The sequence below is a fragment of the Oenanthe melanoleuca genome, chromosome 9 (assembly GCF_029582105.1).
Source record: "Oenanthe melanoleuca isolate GR-GAL-2019-014 chromosome 9, OMel1.0, whole genome shotgun sequence".
In the NCBI taxonomy this organism is placed as follows: Eukaryota; Metazoa; Chordata; class Aves; order Passeriformes; family Muscicapidae; genus Oenanthe; species Oenanthe melanoleuca.
The window spans coordinates 772,169-793,989 of record NC_079343.1 but is presented as its reverse complement, the minus strand read 5'-3'; the positions used below and the strand labels follow the sequence as shown (position 1 = coordinate 793,989).

General features: G+C 43.8%; 2 protein-coding genes across 3 annotated transcripts; one reads left to right on the top strand and one right to left on the bottom strand.

Moving 5' to 3' along the window:
• The first annotated feature begins 1,132 nt into the window (after positions 1-1,132).
• MRPS22 (mitochondrial ribosomal protein S22) lies at positions 1,133-6,996 on the top strand. Its single transcript, XM_056498520.1, has 8 exons — positions 1,133-1,262; positions 1,431-1,591; positions 2,352-2,516; positions 3,660-3,803; positions 4,247-4,330; positions 5,262-5,407; positions 6,463-6,571; positions 6,823-6,996. Exons 1-8 carry the CDS (start codon positions 1,163-1,165, stop codon positions 6,913-6,915), a joined length of 1,002 nt encoding a protein of 333 aa, XP_056354495.1. The 5' UTR covers positions 1,133-1,162; the 3' UTR covers positions 6,916-6,996.
• A 508-nt stretch (positions 6,997-7,504) lies between these two features.
• Positions 7,505-21,135, bottom strand: COPB2 (COPI coat complex subunit beta 2). 2 transcript variants are annotated; one of them, XM_056498518.1, is made up of 22 exons: positions 20,998-21,135; positions 19,729-19,866; positions 19,388-19,474; positions 18,406-18,532; positions 17,674-17,822; positions 16,408-16,554; positions 15,401-15,500; positions 15,140-15,282; positions 14,724-14,923; positions 14,324-14,434; positions 13,974-14,062; positions 13,791-13,897; positions 13,369-13,512; positions 12,616-12,746; positions 12,123-12,330; positions 11,783-11,893; positions 10,747-10,961; positions 10,379-10,471; positions 10,119-10,299; positions 9,937-10,005; positions 8,246-8,338; positions 7,505-7,862 (listed from the first exon to the last, which is right to left on the bottom strand). In XM_056498518.1, the coding sequence occupies exons 1-22, from the start codon at positions 20,998-21,000 to the stop codon at positions 7,767-7,769; spliced, it is 2,742 nt and encodes a 913-aa protein (XP_056354493.1). In that variant the 5' UTR covers positions 21,001-21,135; the 3' UTR covers positions 7,505-7,766. The 2 variants fall into 2 exon arrangements, with proteins under 2 accessions (XP_056354493.1, XP_056354494.1); XM_056498519.1 differs by having other exon boundaries at positions 8,246-8,335.
• Positions 21,136-21,821: the final 686 nt, after the last annotated feature.

The following is a 21,821-nucleotide window of genomic DNA, read 5'->3' as shown; positions in this document are numbered from 1 at the left end:
CTGAGGGAACCAGGAACCTGCGGCCCTGCTCCGGGCCCTGGGCGGCTGAGGGAACCAGGAACCTGCGGCCCTGCTCCGGGCCCTGGGCGCTAAGGGAACCGGGAACCCGCAGCCCTGCTCCGGGCCCTGGGCGCTGAGGGAACCAAGACCCGCAGCGCTGCTCCGGGCCCTGGGCCGCTGAGGGAACCGGGAACCCGCAGCCCTGCTCCGGGCCCTGGGCGCTAAGGGAACCGGGAACCCGCAGCCCTGCTCAGGGCCCTGGGCGCTAAGGGAACCGGGAACCCGCAGCCCTGCTCAGGGCCCTGGGCGCTAAGGGAACCGGGAACCTGCGGCCCTGCTCCGGGCCCTGGGCGGCTGAGGGAACCGGGAACCCGCAGCCCTGCTCCGGGCCCTGGGCGGCTGAGGGAACCAGGAACCTGCGGCCCTGCTCCGGGCCCTGGGCCGCTGAGGGAACCGGGAACCCGCAGCCCTGCTCCGGGCCCTGGGCGCTGAGGGAACCGGGAACCCGCAGCCCTGCTCCGGGCCCTGGGCGCTAAGGGAACCGGGAACCCGCAGCCCTGCTCAGGGCCCTGGGCGGCTGAGGGAACCAGACACCCCGCGCTCCTGCCGGGGTTGTGCCACAGCCGCAGAATGGGCTTCGCGCCATCACCAGGCCCTCAGCAGCGCTTTAATGGCACAAAGGCGCTGGGAAGCGCATGGTGCAACAACGGGCAAAGTGCCGGGGGACCGCGTGTCTCCCCGATTCCGGCCGGAGACTCAGGGCAGACCTCAGCAATCTACAGCTTCCTTATGAGGAAAAGCAGAGGGGAGGGCACTGATCTCTGCTCTTGACTACCAGTGACAGGACCCGAGGGAACGGCCTGAAGCTGAGTTAGGGGAGATTTAGATTGGGTGTCATGGAAAGGTTTTTCACCCGGAGCGGCTGGGCATAGGAACAGGCTCTGCAGGGCACCGTTCACAGCACCAAGCCTGTCTGAGTTCGAGAAGCATTTGGACAACGCTTCCAGGCACAGACCGACTCTTGGCACAGGGTGTGGCTGCTGTGCAGCGCCAGGAGGAGCCGGGCTCGCTGCTCGCGGTAGGTCCCTGCCCGCTCGGGTACCCGCGGCTCCGCGCCTCCATTTCCCGGCGCGCCGCGGGGCGGGAAGGGGCGGGCGCGAAGATGGCGGCGCTGGGGGCGCGGGGCTCGGCGGCGCTGCCCGCGCGGCTGCGGGCGCTCTGGGCGCTCCCGGCGCGGCGGGCGCTGGCGGCGGATGCGGGCGGTACGCGGGGGGACCCGGGGGAGCCCCCGGAGCGCTCCCGGCTGCCCCAGCCTCGGGGCTCGGCCGCGGGTCGGGCGGGTGCGTGGCCGCGGAGGGCCCGGCGGGGCGGGAGGAGCCGTGAGGGCAGGGGCTCAGCCCCCGGCTAACAGCGTGTGCCCCCTCCCGCAGACGGAAAGGCCGCCCAGCCCAGGCCCGCCTTCACGGACGAAGCGGTTCAGACCCTGCTGTACAAAATGACGGGACTCGACCTGCACAAGGTGTTCCGGCCCGTGAAAAAGGGCCTCAAGCCCCCTCACTACAAGCTGATGACCGAAGCTCAGCTGGAAGAGGTAGGCTGCTCTGCTTCCTTCGGAAGTAAGTGTTGGTTTTAGCAAAATGCCTGTAATAGCCCATATTTCTGCCTTCCTCACTGCTGCGTTTGAGAATATCCTGGTTTCTTTACTTTCTTCGAGATTATTAACAGATTATTATGATACTAAATCAGTGTAAATCAGTGTTTGTTCACATGAAATAGCTTGGTTTGTCCAGGTTTCTTCAATTTTGATGGAATATATGGAAGGAAATCTGATCTTTTTTTTTCTTGAGTGACAGTTTATTAACCTGTTATGTTTCCTAAGTCTGTCAAATACCCTAATCTGATATTTAAGTTACATTTTTTTTTTCCTCTCCCCTCTGGTCTGACTTCATTCAGGATGACAAAGGGACCTGACTTAAGCCAGTTCTGCTGTAGCCACAATTAAAGCTGTATACAACTGTTGGTCGTGGTTTATGCTTTGGGGGAAATTTGCGGTGTAAAAACACCTGAAATGAACTCAGTCTTTGAAATTAACTTGGTGTTTGCAATAGTTTGTCTGTGGTAATTTTGTAACTTCCTCCAGCATTTTGTCCAGGTTTTAGTAGTGGTAAATTGTTTACATGAAATTCACCTACCTAGAGGTAGAATTGTGTCTCATTTTTTCTCAGCTGAAGAAGAAAAAAAAAAAAACAAGCTTCTCTAAATGAAAATATTTGTCCCCAAATTGTATGTTATCTTTCCAATAGGATGATATTTTAAGTTGTGAAATTAAACTACTTTTTTCCCCCTACAAGGCCACAAGAAAAGCCATTGAGGAAGCTAAAACAAAACTAATCATGCCCCCTGTTTTAAATGAACGAGAGCCAATAGATGATGTCTTAGCAGAAGACAAAGTCCTTGAAGGAACTGAAACTGCCAAATATGTATTTACAGATCTAAGCTACTCCATTCCACATCGTGTAAGTAACATGATCAACAGTATTAATTTGTTCTCAAAATAAGCTTTAATGAAAATGTAGATGGATCAGTTTGCAAAAGGGCTGAGGAGTTGAAAATTCAGTCTGGTACAAGGCAATAGACAAAAATGTGTTTCTAAATACTTGCTTCTAACTGATAATCATAAATTACATTCTGCTACTCAAAAGCAGGCATGGGGAAAGCTGTGTGGTAGGTAGTTTATTATTTTATAAGCAGGTGCTTGTGATGTGGTAGGAGTGCTGAGTTCTTCCATGCTCCAAGAAGCTTTCTGTAGGATTGGATTCCTTTGTAAGATAGAACTACTCCACACTTGGAAACACCTGGAAAGCTGTGGAAACGATGAATGAATTCCCAGAAAAGCTGTAAAGGAGTTAGCTAATGGCATTGGGGAGTATAGGGGTAGTTTCCTTTGTGTAATGAAACATCTCAGTTCTTTAAGTACCAGTGATAAGAGGCCAGAAAAATTCTTAACAAAGTTATGATTCCAAGAAGCCTTCATGGTTCAAATGTGCATATAGTGATGGTCCTGTGAAATGAACTGCCCAGTCTTCCATCTATTACTCTGAGAGCTTTCTCCAGGAACTTGCTGTTTATTCTCCTACTGCACCATAATGAAAACTTCCGTCAAACAAACTTTCCCATTTGCCACTCTAAAACAATTATGCTTGTGAACAGGTCTGAGTATATTGTTTAATTAGTTCTATTTTTTGCCTTGCACTTGCCCTTACTTGATTCTAGCACCTACCTCTGGAAAAAAGGTACAAAAGTGCATGGCACTTGCCTTCCTAATTTTGTATGTATTATCAAATGATAAAATCAGGCTAGCTCCCTGTCTGAGTGTGAGTTATGTTATCTCTGAACTTCCCAGAGCTGTAGCTCTCAGTGTGGGCACATACACAGTTGTCAGACAGTAAAACTGAGGTGCAAAAGCAGAATTTATTCAGCAGGTAGCAAGGCAGAAATGGTGAATCTGGCACGTGGCAACAGTCAGTTAGGAACTGGTGTTATTGGGGTGACTTAGAAGGGGCATAGAAGGACTTGGACAAATGAGGGGTTTTTTAGGATGGTTCTGGCTATGAAGAGAGAAGGCTTTAGACAATGTTTGGTTTTGACCTCATTTCCAGGAACGTTTCATTGTGGTTAGAGAACCAAGCGGGGTGTTACGCAAAGCCACCTGGGAGGAGCGAGACAGGATGATCCAGATCTTCTTCCCAAAGGAAGGGCGCCGGGTCATCCCCCCTACATTGTTCAAGGATGAGAACCTCGGGGTAAGCTCTTCCTGACTTTGAAATGGAGCACTTTTACTGCGTGGCAGTCTGCTAGTGAAACTGCTCTTTGGGCAGAGTAACTTGTGAGTTTAGCTGCTTGAATTCTGTTTCGAACAATTGCCTTTCATTATAACTTGGTTAAAATACTTGAAACAAAGTTAGGGCCAGGTAAATCCTGGGTAGGTGTATATATTGTGTCATACTAAAAACAATTGTACATTTAATCTGGAAATGTGAACCGGTGTTTCAGAATCAAAAATCAAGAAACATTATATTAATGTCATCGAGGCAGTACCTGTACTTTTGTCCATTTTGTCTTTTGATGAAGGGGTTACTCACTGTACGTGTTTCCCAGAACAGTGTTGTAGCTGCTGTTTTGATTTTGGAGAGTTGGGGATGGTGTGATTACTTAATCTACCCCTGAATCTGAACTGTTGTTTCAGACTGTGTTTCAGCAAGACCGTCATGAGGATGTCCTGAACATGTGCATTGCTCAGTTTGAGCCAGATTCACCTGATTATATCAGAGTGAGTTCACTTTCCATTTTACTAGCAAAAAAAAAAAAACAAAAAAAAAAGAAAAAAAATCTAGTGGAGAATTGTAGGGTTTATTTTGTAAACATAAATATTTAACTGGGGAGCAGAGATGTTGGTCATATGTGCTCTAGTTTTCCAATATAGATTATCCTTGTGATGAGTTTTGGAGTTTATTTTTATGCAGAACAGTAAAACAGGATTTTGCACAATTTTTCTAGCCTAGAAAGGTACTGCACATACAGAAAAGTCTTTATTCAGGTACTTTTGGTATCAAAACAGAATTTATGGTAACACTTGTCAAGGGCTCTGAGCAGAGTTGTGCTGCTGAAGCCACACTGGCTGCTGGCTTAGGAGCTGGCAGGACCAGCTGGGGAACTGACAAAGTGCATTTTCAGAAACAGCACTGTGCACAAAGTAGTATTTTTGACAAGGACCAGTTACAGAAAGGTAGTACTAGCAGAATAAAATTAGTAGCTATAGCTGCAGGTAAATATTAGTCTACACTTGCTCTTTAAATGTTTACATCTCTTCAAACTTGAGAAATTGTAACTTGTATTAGGTGATTTTTCAAGTAACTTTTTTTCCTTAGTAAAGTTTCACCTCTTTGCTGTAGTATTTTTTCTCCTGAAAGAAGAACACCTTGACAGAAGTGCAGTGAAGGGTCAGAGGTTATGCCTTCCCTCCCCAAAAGTTCAGGACAGAGACAGGATTTAGCTTCCTTTTACCATAAGGACGTCTATACCTAAGTACCAAGGACTGTGCTAGCCCAGAGTTACTCTGAATTAGAACAGGCCTGTGGTTCAGCATGTGGCTCACTCCTGCACCTTAGGGAAATGGAAAGGATGAAAGACTCTAGGAGGTGCAGGGGGAAAGCTGTCAGCAGGCTGCAGCTGTGCAGTGAAACAAACCCTTGTGTGTGCAGGTTCACCACCGCACCTACGAGGACATCGAGAAACACGGCAAGTACGACCTGCTGCGCTCAACCAGGCACTTCGGGGGCATGGTGTGGTACCTGCTCAGCAGGAAGAAGGCAGATGGCTTACTCATAGACATGATCAACAGAGACCTGTAAGGACAGTCTGACACTTGGGAACCTGCTTAGCCTTAGAATGAGGACCACTGCTTGACAGTAAAAACAGTATTGGTGTCAGATGGAGGACAGTTTTCATTTGCATGATGTTTTAGGCCAGCTCTGTTAGCTTTATACGTACTGTTAGCTGTACAGGAGCACCAATAACAGTCCATGAAGTTGTAGGGTATTTATAGGTTAGCCTTCTGTAATTTTTGGGTTTTTATTTTTGTTTCCCATGTAATTGTCGGAACACTTCTGGCTCCGAGTACTGCTGATCTTAAGGCCTTAAAGACATTTCCACCTTGAGCTCAGTTTTTGTTTATAAGATTGATACACTCTGGGTTTAATTCCTAAGTAGCTTAGGAACATGTAGATAAGATTTTATTTTAAATGGGTGGATTTATATAAAACATGGTGCTAAATTTGTTCAGAGATCTTTGAAGTGAACAATATTCAATACTTCAAAATGTCTCTAGAGCTGGGAGAAATTTGTACAATCAGCCACGTTGCAGTGATGGCAGCATTTATTTCCTGCTGTTTCAGTCAGAAGCTTGGAACAGGTGGTCAGATCTTGCTTTTAAAACTGAGCATATGGAGAAATCAGGAAAGTTCCATGTTTAGAAGCAGATTGCTAAAGGAAAAAATTCCTGTATTTGGTCAATTTAAATGAGCAGAGTTTGGAATGTGTTTTCCTGCCACACAATTCAGTAGCTTTAAATTCAGGTGAGAGCTGTGTGTCACAGGATTTGTAATGCTACTTCTGTAAAACATACTGGTAATTGCAGTCTGTTAGAAAGTTCCACTAAACACTCATTATTGGTAATTAATTGTAATTTCAGAAGGATGTGAGCTGTATTATTGCTGAGTAGGCCACCAGGCTTCAGCTGCAGGAGGGATAGATGTAGGTACTTGCCTGTGTATTCCAGGGTCTGGATACTCAGTGGAACCAGCAGTTTGACAGCTTGTGCTGTACAAAGTACATCACAAAATACACCCTCTGTAAATACTCTGAATAGAAAGGAATTGCTAAAATGAGCCTTTATTTGTTTAGGCTGGAGGATGCTACAAGTTTAATTACACTGTATCATATGCTTCACCCTGAATGTCAGTCAGCAAAGGAAGCTAAAGAAGGAAAACTTCAAGGAGTTGATCTGATCAAGGTAAGCTTTTCTGCTTTAACCTATTTAACCTGCAGAAGTGAGCTTTTAACCAGCAGAACCCCATTTAATAGGTCAATTTCTCCTTACCTTAGGAAGCAGATTTTTAGCCAGAACTGTTGTACATGCCACGCTGGGGTTTTTGTTAAGCTGTGTATATGTATAGCTGCAGCAGGAGTTCAGTTGTGGGTGCCTGATCTGCCACTGGCATGATGCCTGCTGTTACATTAACCTCTCCCATGCCATGGTTGCAGGTATTTGTGAAAACTGAATCCCAGAGAGAAGGTTATATCCAGCTGGCCCTGCAAGCTTATGAAGAAGCAATGGCTACTTCTTCAGTTTCATGAAGTAAACCTCAGCTCATCAGAAGTTTTAAGTCTATATAAAGACTTTCTGTACAGGATTCCACAATAAATACTTGAAAATGACTGCTACAGAATGTATTTTTCTTTACTACAGTATATGTGAATCACTACAGCAGTTTATTTGAAAAATTCTGTAAGTGAACAGACTTCATCATGACTTGTTTTTGCCAACACTGTACTCTTCAATTTTTTTATTGCTACGTCTTGAATCTGAGGAGTTGCCCACAATTCATTTTAGTTATTGAGGTACGTGCAGAGTCTGGACAGCTTCATTTAGGACAGGGTGTAACAAACACCACTTCTAACCCTTGAGCTGTATCACTGCTAGAAATGGTGTCTGAAAGAGTAACTGAGCTGATACTGATGGTTACCAATGCTAGATGGCAGCAGAGTGAAAGCATAACCACATACCTCAGTGTAGGTGCTGAGAAAAGTCAGGTTAAAATACTGTTTTTCAGCTACTGTGGTCCTGGTTTGGAATATTTGGAATATACACTATGGAAGCTGGGTTATCCTTAAGAACTCTACTATTCTTAGTAAATATTACTAGTAATTGGAGAACTGAGGAGCAGAATCTTTAAAAGGATTTATTGAATTCCTTGATAAATGAAAACATTTTTTAGTATGTTCTGGAGCAGGCCTACATCTTGAATTTCAACATACTGGAAGCTGATTTTCTTTGTACAGTTGCTGGCTCTATATTTTCTTCTACATGTACATGGTCCACTTGTGATACAAAAATCAAAATAACTTGGAGCACGAAGTCCACAGAACTTCATTCCTCTGGGTTTTGACCAAATTATTTCCTGATTTAGTCATCTAAAAAAGGATGTTCAATCATCTAAGATCTCTTCATCCAGATTGATATCTGTGGTGTCAATATCCTCCAGATCCAAGTTATCTAAGTCATCTTCCAAGTCCAGCAGTGTCTAGGGAGAGAAAAGACTGGATGAGGGGGATACCACTATGGTTACATGTGAGGCAGCTTATGGCTTGGATGGCTCTCTAGGATGGCTCTGCACCCTGCAAACCCCAGCCAAGGCCTCATGAGAACACGAGTGCTAAAGGAAGCTGGAGAGCAGCTGCCTGGCTTGTGAGGGAGCCTCTTCCAGCACTGCAGCTTCTTACCAATGTTCTGAGCAGCTGGGTTTGAACTGCCCCTCATCACCCCCCTGCTGAACAGGTCTGTTACTGTGTGCAGTGTCTGCCAGAGTCAGGTTTGCTGTAGCTTGGATAAAATTGTACTCTATAAAGTCTTTAACGGCAAATGAATTGAGCGCTTATACCTCCCCTCATTAAACTGTTTAGGTACCTTTTGATCTCTTGCTGGAAGGTTATCAGAATTCTGCACAACTGTCTTCATCATTTCTTGTTTAGGAGAAGGAACTGGTTCTTCAGCCTTCTTCTAATGGCAAAGAAATTCCTTTAGTTTTTTTTCAATTTAAATTCTTTCAACAAAAGTAGGTAAACAACAGCAGACCTCTAATGCCCCTTTCCCAGTGAATCCCTTTCAGCTTCCCTTATTTATTCTTGAGCCACATCTTCACTGTCAGAAAGTATTCTAGTCCTCACTCCATTGGAGACCATTCCCTCCCCAGTATATTTGAAGCAGTTGGAACTGATATAATGAGAACCTTCAGAAATTATCAGTTTATTTTAAATACTGAAATGCTGTTAGTGATTTTCAACATCCTCAGCAGGAGAGACTAAGTTAGTTGAGACTGACAGAAAATTTTAGTAGTTGCTGGGCTTTGTGTCCCAAATCCTATAATGGTTTAACACATCACCTTCTCACTTCACTGCTGCACAAGTTTTATATTTAGATAATTCATCAGTCAGTACTATTATTGATGCAGCAGTACTATTCAATTACCTACTTAATTATAGGATCAATCTATCTCCTAAAAAATGTGCTATATTCAGCCTTAGCTGTAAAAGACTGCTGGGGTTTAGAGCTTTTATGCAATCATGAGTTGAATGCAAAGATACATTGAGGTCTGGTTTTCAGCTTCTGTGGCAAGCTAATTCTCATTTGCTTCCAACTGTTTCCATAGGTAGCCCTGACAATGTTGTTTATCATCTTGTTAACAAACGTGCAAGACAAGTTTGATTTGGCTTTAATAGTAACAAGAGGCAGAGTCACTACAGAGGCTTAAGAGTAACCTCACTTCTCTGCTGTGTCAGGGATGTTCAAAATTATGTTTTGTAGTGCATCTCCTTTGAGGAAAAATATACAGACAATGTAGAGTTGTAGCTTTTCTGTTTCTCCTTCAGTTTCCAGTGCAGTTTTGATTTTAAATGTTTACAGCCTCAAAGAGTTGTGCCAGCATCACTGCCTTTAACAAATCCTCGCCGTTATGATTTTCACATACAAATATAAAGTGTATTTGATTTGAGCAAAATTAGAAGTTATCTTCTCCTAAGGCTCTGAAAAGCTTCAAGTGTTTCACATCTGTATGCTTATACCTTACTCTTGTCCTATTTTCTGCATAAGAATTGGACAACTGAGGTGGTAAAAAAAATGAATTAGTTACTTCAGATATTGATTAGAACCTATGTTCAAGGACCTAAGTAGGATTCCTGGTAGGTTAGTTATGGAGCAATGTTATTCCATAACCATGCAGCACACCAGAAAAGAACACGGCATTTGCCATTGCTCAATACTGAGCTTTTAGAAACCAGCTGCAGTCGAGGCAGTGTTTGTAAATGCAACTGGAGTTGTTTTTCTGTAGGGTGAATTCAGTGGAAAGACTCTACAATTACTCACACTACAAAGAGTGACCCACAGTAAGGAAGCACACAAATAATTTCAGTCAAGAAGTTGTTAGTAGGTACAGATGTAGATTAAGAAGAATCTGAGGCAAAAGAACATGAAGCCAACTGCAGCACTTACAAGTCAAAGTAATGAAAGCAACAATTTGTCCGTTACTGGTGAAATAATTCTCCAGGGTAGATGTTACTGTAAGATAGCAAAGTTCTCCCTTAGATTCATCACTCACTGACCTGAGATGTCGTTATTCCAGAGGGCTCAAATCCTTTTGCTTCTTCAAGTAAGTTTCTTTCTTCATTTGGCTACAAGTCAAAAAAACCCAGACACATTTAAGTGCTGCACTGAGTTTTCTGAGAGCTGATTTTACACATCACCAAATGTTTTTCTTCTACAGACAGTAGAACCTTCTACTTACAGTGACAAGGGGGTATTCCCTGGCTGGCCTCAAGTCAGCAAGACTTTGCTTAACATACTCTTCAGCAACAAAAGCTTCCTTTAATCCAGGGAAAAGATTTTCATATTCTGTAGGATCAGCAAGGGACTCAGCAGCTTTTTGATTGACTTTAGAGAGGTTCTCCCGCCAGAGCTTAACAACCCTGGAGATGCAAACCAGATTTGTTACAGACAGCTCATTCAGACAACACAACTCATGCTCTGCATATGCTTAGGAATTACCTTGAAACTTGGCTTGGCAAATATGTCCGTGCAAGGAAAGCAGCTTCAGGGAGACGCCCAGTTTTGATCAGGAGTTCCAAGCATGAATCAAGCCTAAAAGATTTCAAAATGTGATTTTAACTAGTAAACTTAGTAAAGCCAAATTCTTGTATTAGAACAGCTGTTTATTCTATTCCATTAATTTAAGGTGCTTTCATTTTGGATTTTAAATCTAGCAGCCATCATGGAATGAGCTTTTCTGAGAAGGACCTATGCCCATCTTTCCCCATTAAGTTTTCAGTTAGCTGTAGTTAACCACCTGAAGAACCTGAGGGTCTTGGCACTTGAGAAAACAGAACAGAGCAATCAGAAGCTCGTTTGCCACTTACTTTCCCTGCAGGAAGTAGCTCATAAATGCCACATTATTCTTGCCATCCTTTTCTGCACCTTCGGCCAACTTGTTCACCATGCTGGCGTTCCCTGAAGCTGTGGCCAGGAGCAGCAGCCCTCCGTAGTCCTGGGCATGGTGGAGACACTCCTGGGCTAAGCCAAACTGGCATTTACTGATGGCAAGCTCTGCAAGCTGCTTCCACTTCTGTTCTGACTGATTTTGTACAAAAAGGGGAGAGGGGGGAAAGGAAAAAACCAAATCACTCACATTTCTGAACAGCATTGAAAGGGTTTCATAGCACTCAGTATGAAAATCTAAGATGACTTGTGAAGGTGCTGTATCCCATGACTACACTTGTCTTCCCTTTGAGGTACTGTGATTACTGCAGCTTCCTAGCATGACTTCCCAGCACTCCCAGTGAGTGTTAAGAGATCCCTACCCAGCTGTAACATTACATAAAATAAACAGCTTCTCAGTAAATATGGAGGGGGAGGCAGGCATAACTCTGGAAATTTAACTAACAATCTCTTAAAGCTCCCAAGTTAACCTTCAGAACACTGAAAGGCATTTGTGTCTGTAACCAAGTTAACATTCCTTCTAAAGAATTTGATTATTTTACAGCAGGAACAATGAGATTGATTCTCTGTGTAATAATGATGGGACAAATCACTGCTAGTCAGTTCTTTTAGTGCAGCAGTCTGAGTTTGTCAAGGCTGGAACAAAGGTCTGAAGGCTTCAGCCCTGTCTTTCCTCCTCTCACTGTTAAGTACTGGAGATTAAGTTCTGGGCTCGAGTTTGCTATTCTGCAGGAGTTCCTGTAGCTTTCTGAGCAGTCCTTATTCTTTGTCCCCATCCCACAGGTTAGATTCCTTTGAATTACAGGCAGAAGAACTTCATCAAAGAAGCTGGAGGCATTTGAGTTGTTTAGAGAGTTGTACTGCATCCCCACATATCAATGCCTTTTCTTACAGTGCCTCTCAGACTCCTGCTAATACTGACAATCCAGGATGAATCACCCAAATTTATATAGTTACCTCTGCTTCCACTGCAAGCTGATAGGCTATTTTTAATTCTCCAAGTTGAAGAGCAAGTTCAAAACGATGCTCTGGATCTGTAGATACTGCAAGAGCTTGTTGTTTGAAGCCCTAAAATAAAAATCTGACAGTGAAGTTGGGACCTGTCACGTCAAACATAATCCTAAATACTTTAACAAAAGCACTTTGAACAGAAGGTTACAGTGTTCTCAAACAAACAGGATAATTAACAAGAGTTAATGCTCATAGATACTATCACTGGATTTTGATTAGCAAACTCAATTAAGAATGTGAAAAAACTGATTTATTTAGTTGCATAACTAAGGAGTAGCTTTCTTGCCTGTTTTTCAAGAAAATGTGCGACCCTGGTTCTCTGTTCTTTTGGAATTGTGGGAAGAACTTTGTCAGCCATGCCGAAATCTCTCCTCATCACAGCAGTTTGATACTCGAGCACCGAGACCAGCAGAGAGTAACTGACAATGTTCAGCTCTTTATCGCCCAAATACAGCCTGTTGTCCTTGGGGATATACCCCAGGAGATACATTGTTCTGAAACAAAACAGAGAGCACTCAGCTGCAACAGATGCACACAGTCTGTAAAAAAACATGCCAGTAGTTCTTAAGGCAGCAGGAATACTCCCATCAAATACTCAGCTTTTCCTGGATGTACTCTTTCACACAGCACTGTTCATCTCTCAGACTGCACTGCTGCCTCACAACACCCACCTCTGGTGCTAATGCAGGGCACAGCAGCAGCTGCCAGGCTTCACCCTGAACCCCCTGCTCTCACTGAGAGAGAGAACCTTGAACACCTGAACTGAAGCAGCACCTCACCTGTCCAGGTGGGCAATGGTGACAATCTCTCCTCCAACATAGTAGTTGAGTCTGTTCACAGAGCTGGTGTAAATAAAGCAGTCACCGACCCACAGACCTGTTTTCACAATCTCCTGGATCTCTCCAAGAACCTGCAAAGCAGATTTGGTTAGATACATAAAAAGACACTTCTAGGTAGTAGAAAGACTACTGCAATTTAAAGTATAATTCCATATTCCATACCTAAATAGTTGGGCAAGTTGCAAATACAAGTTTAGATATAGATTAGAATTACATAAATGATAATTCAGTTTTATATGCATGCTACTCTAATTCTTAACTAAGCCAATTATGAATCTAGGAAACAAGCACCACACTAAGCTTTAAGCAAGACAATCAAAGGTAACTTTCCTTCTGAAATTTTGATTTCTGACATTTCACTGCATGAGGTTTTTTCACTTCTCAAACCTGAATAACATTTCAAAACTTGAAAATTGTAGAAAAAAATTAGCCAATGACCCAAAAGTGTGTTTTAAAAATAATTTCTGTAACTCTCTGACAATGAGAAATGCAGGCATCAAGATCTGCTACGCTGTGATTCAGACAGGGATGCACTCCTCAGGAATCCCAAAAAAATGATCAAGTATTCCTCAGGCAGATGCACGATATCTGGAAACTAACATTTAAATTGGACTATGTTAAGGAACTAAGTTTGCTGCCACTCTCTTGCTTCTACCATCTCTAATCTTATACCAGTTTTTAAATAGAAGGTACCTCAAAGGCATCTTCAATTCCATCTTCTGTGACACCTTCATGTGTTTCTTGGGCTGCTGCCACTTTTTCTGACAGGTACTTGAGAATGAAGAATGACTCTTCTGTAGCAATGCACACAAGCTCACCCGAGTCAGACCAGAAAATCTGTGACAGCAGAATCAACAGTGCACAGTCTTACACACCCCAGGTTACAGACCATGTGGAAATTAAGGGTAAAACACACAACCTCTAGAAGCTTTAGGACTGAGAAGCCAACACATACAGGAATTTTTTTGCCCTTTCTGCTACATGGCTGAGATCAACTTAAATTATTACTTTATTACTGACAGCTTGGCTTCATGCAAGAAAATCAGTTTAGTAAAAGAAATATAAATCAGTAAACCCAGACAGGTAAGTATCTTCAGTCCTATGCAGAACCTTACGTGTTTGGGCTGGATTTCAATCCTGCGAATCAGCTCTGTGTTCTCCCAGTCGTAGAATGCCAGGCCATTTACAGACCTCACCCCCAACAGGAAGCCACCATAGATGCCTGCAAGAAAATAAAGGTGGAAGAAATCCCCATTGTGCAAAACTCACACCAACAAAACTCTTTTTAAAGTACTTACCTTCTGCTCCAAAATCAGGCTTGAACGACTTCTTCTCTTTGAAATTCTTAAATATCTTTACAACACTGTTGCTCTCCCTGATTGCATATCTAAATAGATATTAAATTGTAAATAAACAAAACAATTATTCAGTTTCCAAAATAGTAAATTATTAAACCATAAGCTGCTACAAAAAACTGTGTTTGAGTTATCTTCTAAAAGCAGCAGAATGCTAAAAATCCAAACTTTTCAAGCAGGACAACTATTGAAAACTCATTTTACATGCATGTTTTGATCTGAAAATGGCCTGAAAACTAAACTAAAGTAGCAGCAGCAAATGTAATACAAAGGAAAAAACTTGCAAGACTTACTCTGAAGAGTCGTGCGCCCACACAAACTCCTGTGCAGACCCAAAGCTCTTGTTCCTCAGAGCCATGGCTGTGTAGATGATGTATTCACCATCACCACACACCACCACAAACCTGGGGCAGGAGAGAGAGGCACTTGTCAAATATCTGTGTTCAGGTCAACAGGCAGCAGCAAGAAGACAAATGATCTCTAAAGGTAAAGGCTCCCATGCCCAGGGTAATCAGTGAAACACAGAATATGAGCTTTATATATGCCTGAAATGTCATGGAACTCCATTTCTTTCCTGAATCATGCTCCTCTTGGTCTCCACTGTGCAGCTCTTGTACCTTGGATTCCTTTTATCTGAGCCTGTTTACAAAAAACCCCAAATAGTTCAAGGGAAGTGATAAAGGAATGTGTTACCGTCCATTAGGGTTGTGCTGGATTGTCTGAGGATAGATTTCACAGCTGCCCATATCCTTCACAGCCAATGGCAACCTCTCTCCATCTTTGATTTCAGCATCTCCCATTGCTTTCAAGTTTGCCTGTTGGACTTCAGAATGTTTAGCCCAAATAATTTTTCCATTTGCATCCATGGACATAGCAGGTTCTTCACGACCAAGCTAGAAAGTAAGAAAGAAGTTAGGCTATGGAAAAAATACTTTGCTGATCTTCTTTTCAATGGAAAATATCAAGTGAAATAGCTAATCTCTATCAAAAAACCAATTAAAATGCCAAAATTTCAGTATTTTACGCACTATCCCAGAATCAGAAACCAGTTGTTGTGCACACAGGAGAGCAATGAATCACAATTTCTCCCTTCAAGCCATGAACTGTACCTTAACAATAATGCTGCCCTCATCATATCCCAAAGCCACGTTGTTGGAGCCTCTCAGGCTGGCCACACACCACACCCTCTCCATGCCGTAGTTCAGCGTGCTCTCCAGGCGGTAAGTGCTGGAGTGCCAGATCCGCACCGTGCCTGGGGAAAAACAGGGATGGATCCTTTCATCTCAGGGTGAGGCTGCAGCCAAACCACCACAAGAGCTCTCCCCTCTGTTCTGTTCCTGTGCTTTCCACACCAGAAAACCCAAAGTTACCATCTTCAGAGCCGGTGATGATGATGGGCAGCTCCGGATGGAAGCTGACACACGACACGTTCTGAGCGTGGCCTTCCAGTGTCTGGACACAGGTTTTATTCTGAAAGCAAGAGAGAACACAATGCCACATTTTAACCCTTATTTCTTTAAGAAAAATCTCCCCCAAATCCAAAACAGATCTGAAAATTCTCTAAATTTCTTACATTTGCAAGGCTTTCAAACAACAGCACTAAGTTATTAGAAACTGTGAGTTGTGTTGAGTTGTACCTCCTGCCAAGAAGAAAATATTTATTTCCCTTGACAGAGGCATTTTCCTCTATTTTCAGATATGTTTATGGCTAAAACTATACTTTCTCAGAGCTGCATAGCACAACAGATTAAAGCAAGATAGAAAGCTGAGTTCACAGCAAAAAAAATCACAACCAAACACTGCATTACAGGTGGAAACAGATTTAACTTAGATCTTTGCTATGTGAATGTTCATTCACACAGTTGTGAAAGTGAGGCTACTCTGCTTGGGGTAGCTAAGTCTGGAGCATGTATATTTAATGACCAGAAAGTACCACCTAACTTCTGTCTTGCCCTTCTGGCCATTCAGACACTTGTACACAGGAAGAACTCAGGAGTTCTAGACTTCAGCACCAGAACTGATCTCTTTCCTGAGGATCATTCAAGCAGGGCACCTCATCACTCCTGCCCTGGTTGGGGGTAGAAGCACTGCATGTGTGTGCATGCAACACACGGGACTGTGCCAATGTGCACAGGATGACACAGGAGGGGAGGAAGCTATAAAGAATGAAGAAAGAAAAGAGAGGTGGAATGATGGAAACAGTTGATACATGACCAATATTTACATCTGAACATAGAAGAGAAACAGGTTAATCCACAAACATGAGGCCAAAAGGCAGGAAATCAATTTGTCACAGGAAAACAAAATCTAACAACAGAAACTTTATACCAAAAGTGGCAGCCTACACACAAAGGCTCCAGAAGAGTTGAGCACACACCTGGTAGTCCCAGATCTTCACCAGACGGTCATCTGCCCCAGAAATGAGGTATGGCTTGTCCCCACCACTGTAATAGTCAATGCAGTTCACTCCCTTCTCGTGGCCTTCCAAGGTGAAGTTGGGAGAGGATGATCCAAGCTGCCACACCTGACCAACAAAACACAAACCACCTGTACTCAGCAATCTTCTGTGTCCAGGTCAGCCCTGGCCAACACAAGAGGCTTGCAGAAGTACTTCACAAATCCAAAGAGAAATTACACAGAATTTCAAAGACACAGTTGTTTTCTTAGGTGAAAAATGTCAAGAACTGTTCAGCAAACTACCAGTCTTTCCCCCCAGAAACACAAATAACACTCTAAATCGCCCATGCTCTGCTCACACCTCTAAACAATTACATTGGTTGCTTTAAACTTCTTTAAGGACATAAAAGCACATGAAGCATTGCTTTTAAGAAGTAATATTTGTTTACAAAACTAGCTACTAACTAATTGTTATTATACATGAGTTCCCTCCAAATGTGTCCTGATTTTTAGTTCTTTCCACTTAGACTAAAGAATATCAAATCTCATGTTAAATGAGGATACAAAATGAAGCAAATCAAGTGTAGATATACTGGTGTTTTCTCGTGTTTGTAACCTCAAATCAGCATTTACATGCACCTGATCTCAACATCTGTGGCTACATGAAATCAGTGCTGGCTTTTTACAGCCAACATACTGATAATGTACAGGAAACGTGAGGAGCTGTCACTGCACAGTGGCTGCAAATCTGTAGTCACAGATATTTAGTAACAGCTGCACAGCAAATGAGACCATGAGAAGGCTGAAAGTGTCTCTGGAAACAATTCCATGCACAGACAGCCAAGGACATCAGAATAATGGGAGAGGCACCTTTAACAGGGTTTAGTTTTCTCTTTTTAATGCACAGTTGAAGTCTTTATCCACTATACAGTTTCAATACTCCCAAGTCACTCATTGACAGTAAAACCATTGCTCCTCTTCCATATTTCTATGTAGTCCAAACGGACATACAGCACTTAAAAGAGTTTAAAGAACTAGTCTCCAATGATTAGAGAGAACAGGTAATCTGGTTAATTTACTGAATTGCTTAGCAGGTGCCTGGACCAACGTCCAGGTCTTTTTTCAGTCAAAATTTTATTACTGCACCTGCTTTTAAGAATATAGACCCATCATCCATACAAGATTATTGGTTTGTATACACTGATCATCACTTAATGACTGAAAAACCCAAATAGAATTTCTCTACCTTAATTGTCCTATCCAAAGAGGCACTGGCAAACTGATTATTGTCTTTTGGGTTTATGACAATCTGCATGACGTAGTGAGTGTGTCCTTCAAACACCTGAGAACAAGACCATTTCTTATCCCAGTCCCAGAGTTTGATCAGCATATCATCTGGAAAAAAACACAAACAACAACCAACCAAACTTCAGTGGGTGAGAACTACCTCCTTAAACTGCATAATCCTCCAGAACTTCATGTTACAGGCTGGAAAGGAGGTACTGCTAATAATCTATTTGCATCTATAAGATTACCAGTCCTTACAGAAGGACCACTGGGAGATGAAAGTTGTCTGTTGCTTTTAAGTCAGATTCCCAGCTAAAAAACTTACTCCAAACCACAATGAAATGTTTTTAAAAACACAACCTGAGCTGTTATCTGAGTGCCTGCCACACTAATTAGGACATATACAAATGTTTCCTCTGGCAGATATTAAAAGAGAAGGCTCATTGCTCTTCTGTGGCAAGAATACAAGCCATTATATTATAAATTTTAAGTGCAGTTGATATTCCATCAAAAAACCAAATCAAACCAAAATCAAAAACGCCTCTACCAAGAAACAACAAATGACAATTGCCACATTGGCTACTTGCTCCAGGAATCCTGAGTCTTCCCAAGAAGACCTGCAAGCCCTCAGTGCACAGAAACTAGGAGCCTGAAAACAGCAGAACATGAAAACACCTCCCAGGGCTCTCACCACTGCTCGTGAGGATGAAGGGCTGCGTGGGGTGCACCGCAATGCACCGGATGTAGTCGGAATGGGCCTCAAACATGTGAACTCTTTCCAGTGTGTTGTAATTAAAAACTCTGATCTGCATGTCATCCTGGGAAAGAGACAAAAAGCCACATGAAAATAAGTCTCTTGTGCAGTGCACCTTCAATGCAATGCAGGGGACCTAAGAAAAAACATTCCACCATTGAAGCCAACAAAGTGTTTAAGGAATTTTGCTTGCTAAGGGATACAAATTATACTTGGATTCAGAAGGCTATAAATTACACACTGCTGTTCCAAGTAATTTATGCAATGGAAAAAACTTCAACTAAATTTTCATGTTTACAGGTAACTGAGTCATGGCAGCATAAGGTAATGAAATGAAAATAAATTTTTTCCAGGCAGACTAGGAAATGAAAGTTGAGACAAAAATATTTAGGCATTACCTCAATTTAGCCAAAAAATATTCACTCCATAAAGAAAAATGTGTTACCAAGATCAGAGTACAACTATTCCTCTCAAGGCAGATTCACTGAATAAAAGCAGACATTTTTTTCCAGTGGTGAGCAAAACTAAAAAAAATATTTTTAATATAACCAAGAACAAAAGTAGAAAGCAATTTCTAATTCATCTTACCTAGGACTGTCAATAATTTCATCTTAGTTAAAGTAGCACCTATGATACAGTGTCAGAATTGTGTGCTGAGTATGTTCCAGCTGGCAGGAAAAGCTGAACTCCATCCACCTGGCATTATCTGCAGAGTCAGTCACCTTAGCAGGTTGCTCTCTTAAAATGAAAAGTTTAAGCTTCTAAGTTTCCTTAAAGGACAAAACTTTTGTAGTGAAGTATTCCCTTCTCCTCTACAAATTCAAATCAGGCCAGATTACATGATGCAGAAAGTAATGGCATGAAAATTAATTAGAGAAAGTGCAGCTGCATAGGAAACGACAAGAAGAGAACAGCTTACAGCTCCAGTAACAACCCAGTTCTTCCTCGCCACGAACTTGGCAGCTCTCACGGGCAGGTCACACACTTCAAAATTCTTCACCAGAGTCTGAAAATAAAAACAGTTAAGTTTATAGCACTGGAGACGATACAAATTTTGAAACTGGCTATTTCTACTTTTTTACAGTGCCCAATATGTCACTTCCTTGTCTACTGATACAGTGACTCTTGTACTCAGCCAGGGGAGAGCACAGTCAGTTAGCACCAGTGACTGAAGATTCAGTACAAATTCAATTTTCCAGCACCAGCTATACATCTGTCAGTGATGAGCACTCCCCAGCAAGGCACAGCTGGAGCCATCACCTGTGTTTCGTGGTTCCACACGCAGACACTGCCGTTGTAGAGGCTGGCCAGCATCCATGGCTCCGTGGGATGCAGGTCCACGCTCTTCACCCGGTCAGAGCGCGCCGTCAGCTTCCGCTTGATGTCCAGTCGGAGAGGCTGGGGAAACAAGGGGCAATGCCAGGTGATCTAACAGCAGACTGGCACAGAAGAGGGAAAAGGAGAGCAGCAGTTTGCTTTTAGAATGAAAAGATCCAATCCTGCTGTTCAGGCAGGCAGAAGGTCACTACTGTTTTCTAGCCATGCGTATCTGGTAGGGAGCATCAAATCCCCACCAACGGCAATTGCTCTGTTTAATTTAATTCTGTGAAAGTCAGAATTTCTTCATGCTGCAAAAAGTATCTCCAGCAGAGTCAAAGAAAAAACGAAAGACATGCACTGCACATCTTCCTGGTGTCGCTGAAAGCAAAGGAGAAAATGTGTGCCTAATACAAATGTTACAAAATTAATCTTTCTGCTACTTCACCTGACAAACCAGGAAGAAAAGGAAGTTACCACAATAGAGCACAACAGTATTTGCCTATTATAAATTTACTTCCATTCACATTTTCAAAATTACATTTTAGAATGGAACACTATCTTGTAGAAAGTGAGAGGAGGGAAAAGTTTAAGTCTTTCCCTTACAAACAAGGCTCTGACCTTCCACTTTCGTCACCAGCAATGTAAAGCCAGAGTACTTAAAAGGCATGAAATCTAGCAAAGTGATTTTCTAATATATTCGAGGCATTATGGGTTCATTTAGACACCCATTTAAGATAACTTAATGCTGCTTTTATCTCAGAGAACTCAGTGGGTAGTGGCTGATCAAAGAACACTACATGTAATAATAAAACCTGGAGTTACCAATGTTAGACACTGCAAGGAAAAAAAACCACCTGGCTATCATGTAGTAGCTGTGCCACAGCCATGACACGGGATGTGGAGATGAATCTGGGTTCATTTCTCCGGCTACAAACACCAGACAGGCAAGCACAGCTGCCCTTGATCCCGCGATTATCCCTGGAGGCTCTGCAGCTCCCGAGGGCCGGGACCGGCGGCTCCGAGGGGCGAGTGCGACACGGAGCCCGAGCCCCGGGAGAGCCGCTCGGAGGGGCTGAGAACACCCGGGGAGCGCCGCGGCCCCGGCCCCTCCTGCTCTCGGGGAGCTGCGCTGCCTCGCTGGGCCCGGCTGGGCCGCTCCCCCTCCCGCAGCGAGCGCAAGGCGCCCCCGGGCCCCCGCCTGTGGCTCACCATGGCCGCGCTGTGCCCAGGTGCGCCCGGCCCCGCTCCGGCCCTGGCCCCGCTCTGCTCCGCTCGCCGCCGCCCGGCTCGCTCCGACCTCCGACGTGGAGCTTCCGGGCCAGCCGCTCTCTCGACAGCGCAGCGCCGCGGGGCGGACCCCACTCTCGCGAGAGCCGGGGAGCCGGAGGAATGCCGGGAAATGTAGTCGGGCGGCAAGCGGCGCGGGGCACGACGGGAGTTGTAGTCGGCGGGAGCTGCCTCAGAAGGGGAGGGTGCTCGGAGCGGTGGTCAGAGACGGGGAAGTGACCCACGGAGAGCGTCGAACCGAGCTCCGACCCCGTAAAACACACTCTGAGCATCGCTCCGAGTGTCTGAGAGCGAACCCAGCTCTGTCACACCCTGAGCATCGCTCTGTGTGTTGAGAGCGAGCCCAGCTCTGTCACACCCTGAGCATCACTCTGTGTGTCTGAGAGCATTTCCAACAGTTTCTGACCCCTGTCTTTCTTGGTGCTGTGCCTGCTGTCCTACAGGTCCTGTTTAGTGTCCAACCTCTGTGTGAAAATCATTTCCTGATATCCGTACTCAGCCTCTTCTGAGCCAGCCCTCTGCTGGTCCTTTATGTCCTGTCACCCTCACTAGAAAGCAGAGATCAGTACTGGCCCCTCACTGCCCCTCATGAGGAGCTGGATGTTGCTATGAGCTCTCCCCTGAGTCCCCTGCAGCATGAACAGACCAAGTGTCCTAAACCACTCACACGGCATCCCCTCCTTCGCCATCCTCGTGCCCTCTGTGGGGCACTCTCGAATAGTTGAATGCCTTTTTAATACTGAGGT

Bases quoted from the DNA above. Each gene is read 5' to 3' on its own strand.
- MRPS22 (XM_056498520.1), top strand. From the start codon at position 1,163: ATGGCGGCGCTGGGGGCGCGGGGCTCGGCGGCGCTGCCCGCGCGGCTG. The intron at 1,592-2,351 runs GTAGGCTGCTCT...TCCCCCTACAAG, and splicing joins CCGAAGCTCAGCTGGAAGAG to GCCACAAGAAAAGCCATTGA. The intron at 2,517-3,659 runs GTAAGTAACATG...CCTCATTTCCAG, and splicing joins GCTACTCCATTCCACATCGT to GAACGTTTCATTGTGGTTAG.
- COPB2 (XM_056498518.1), bottom strand. The intron at 15,283-15,400 runs GTAACTTTGGGT...GTTTTTCCCCAG, and splicing joins CATCACCGGCTCTGAAGATG to GCACGGTGCGGATCTGGCAC. The intron at 14,924-15,139 runs GTACAGTTCATG...CTTACTTTCTAG, and splicing joins AGGGCAGCATTATTGTTAAG to CTTGGTCGTGAAGAACCTGC.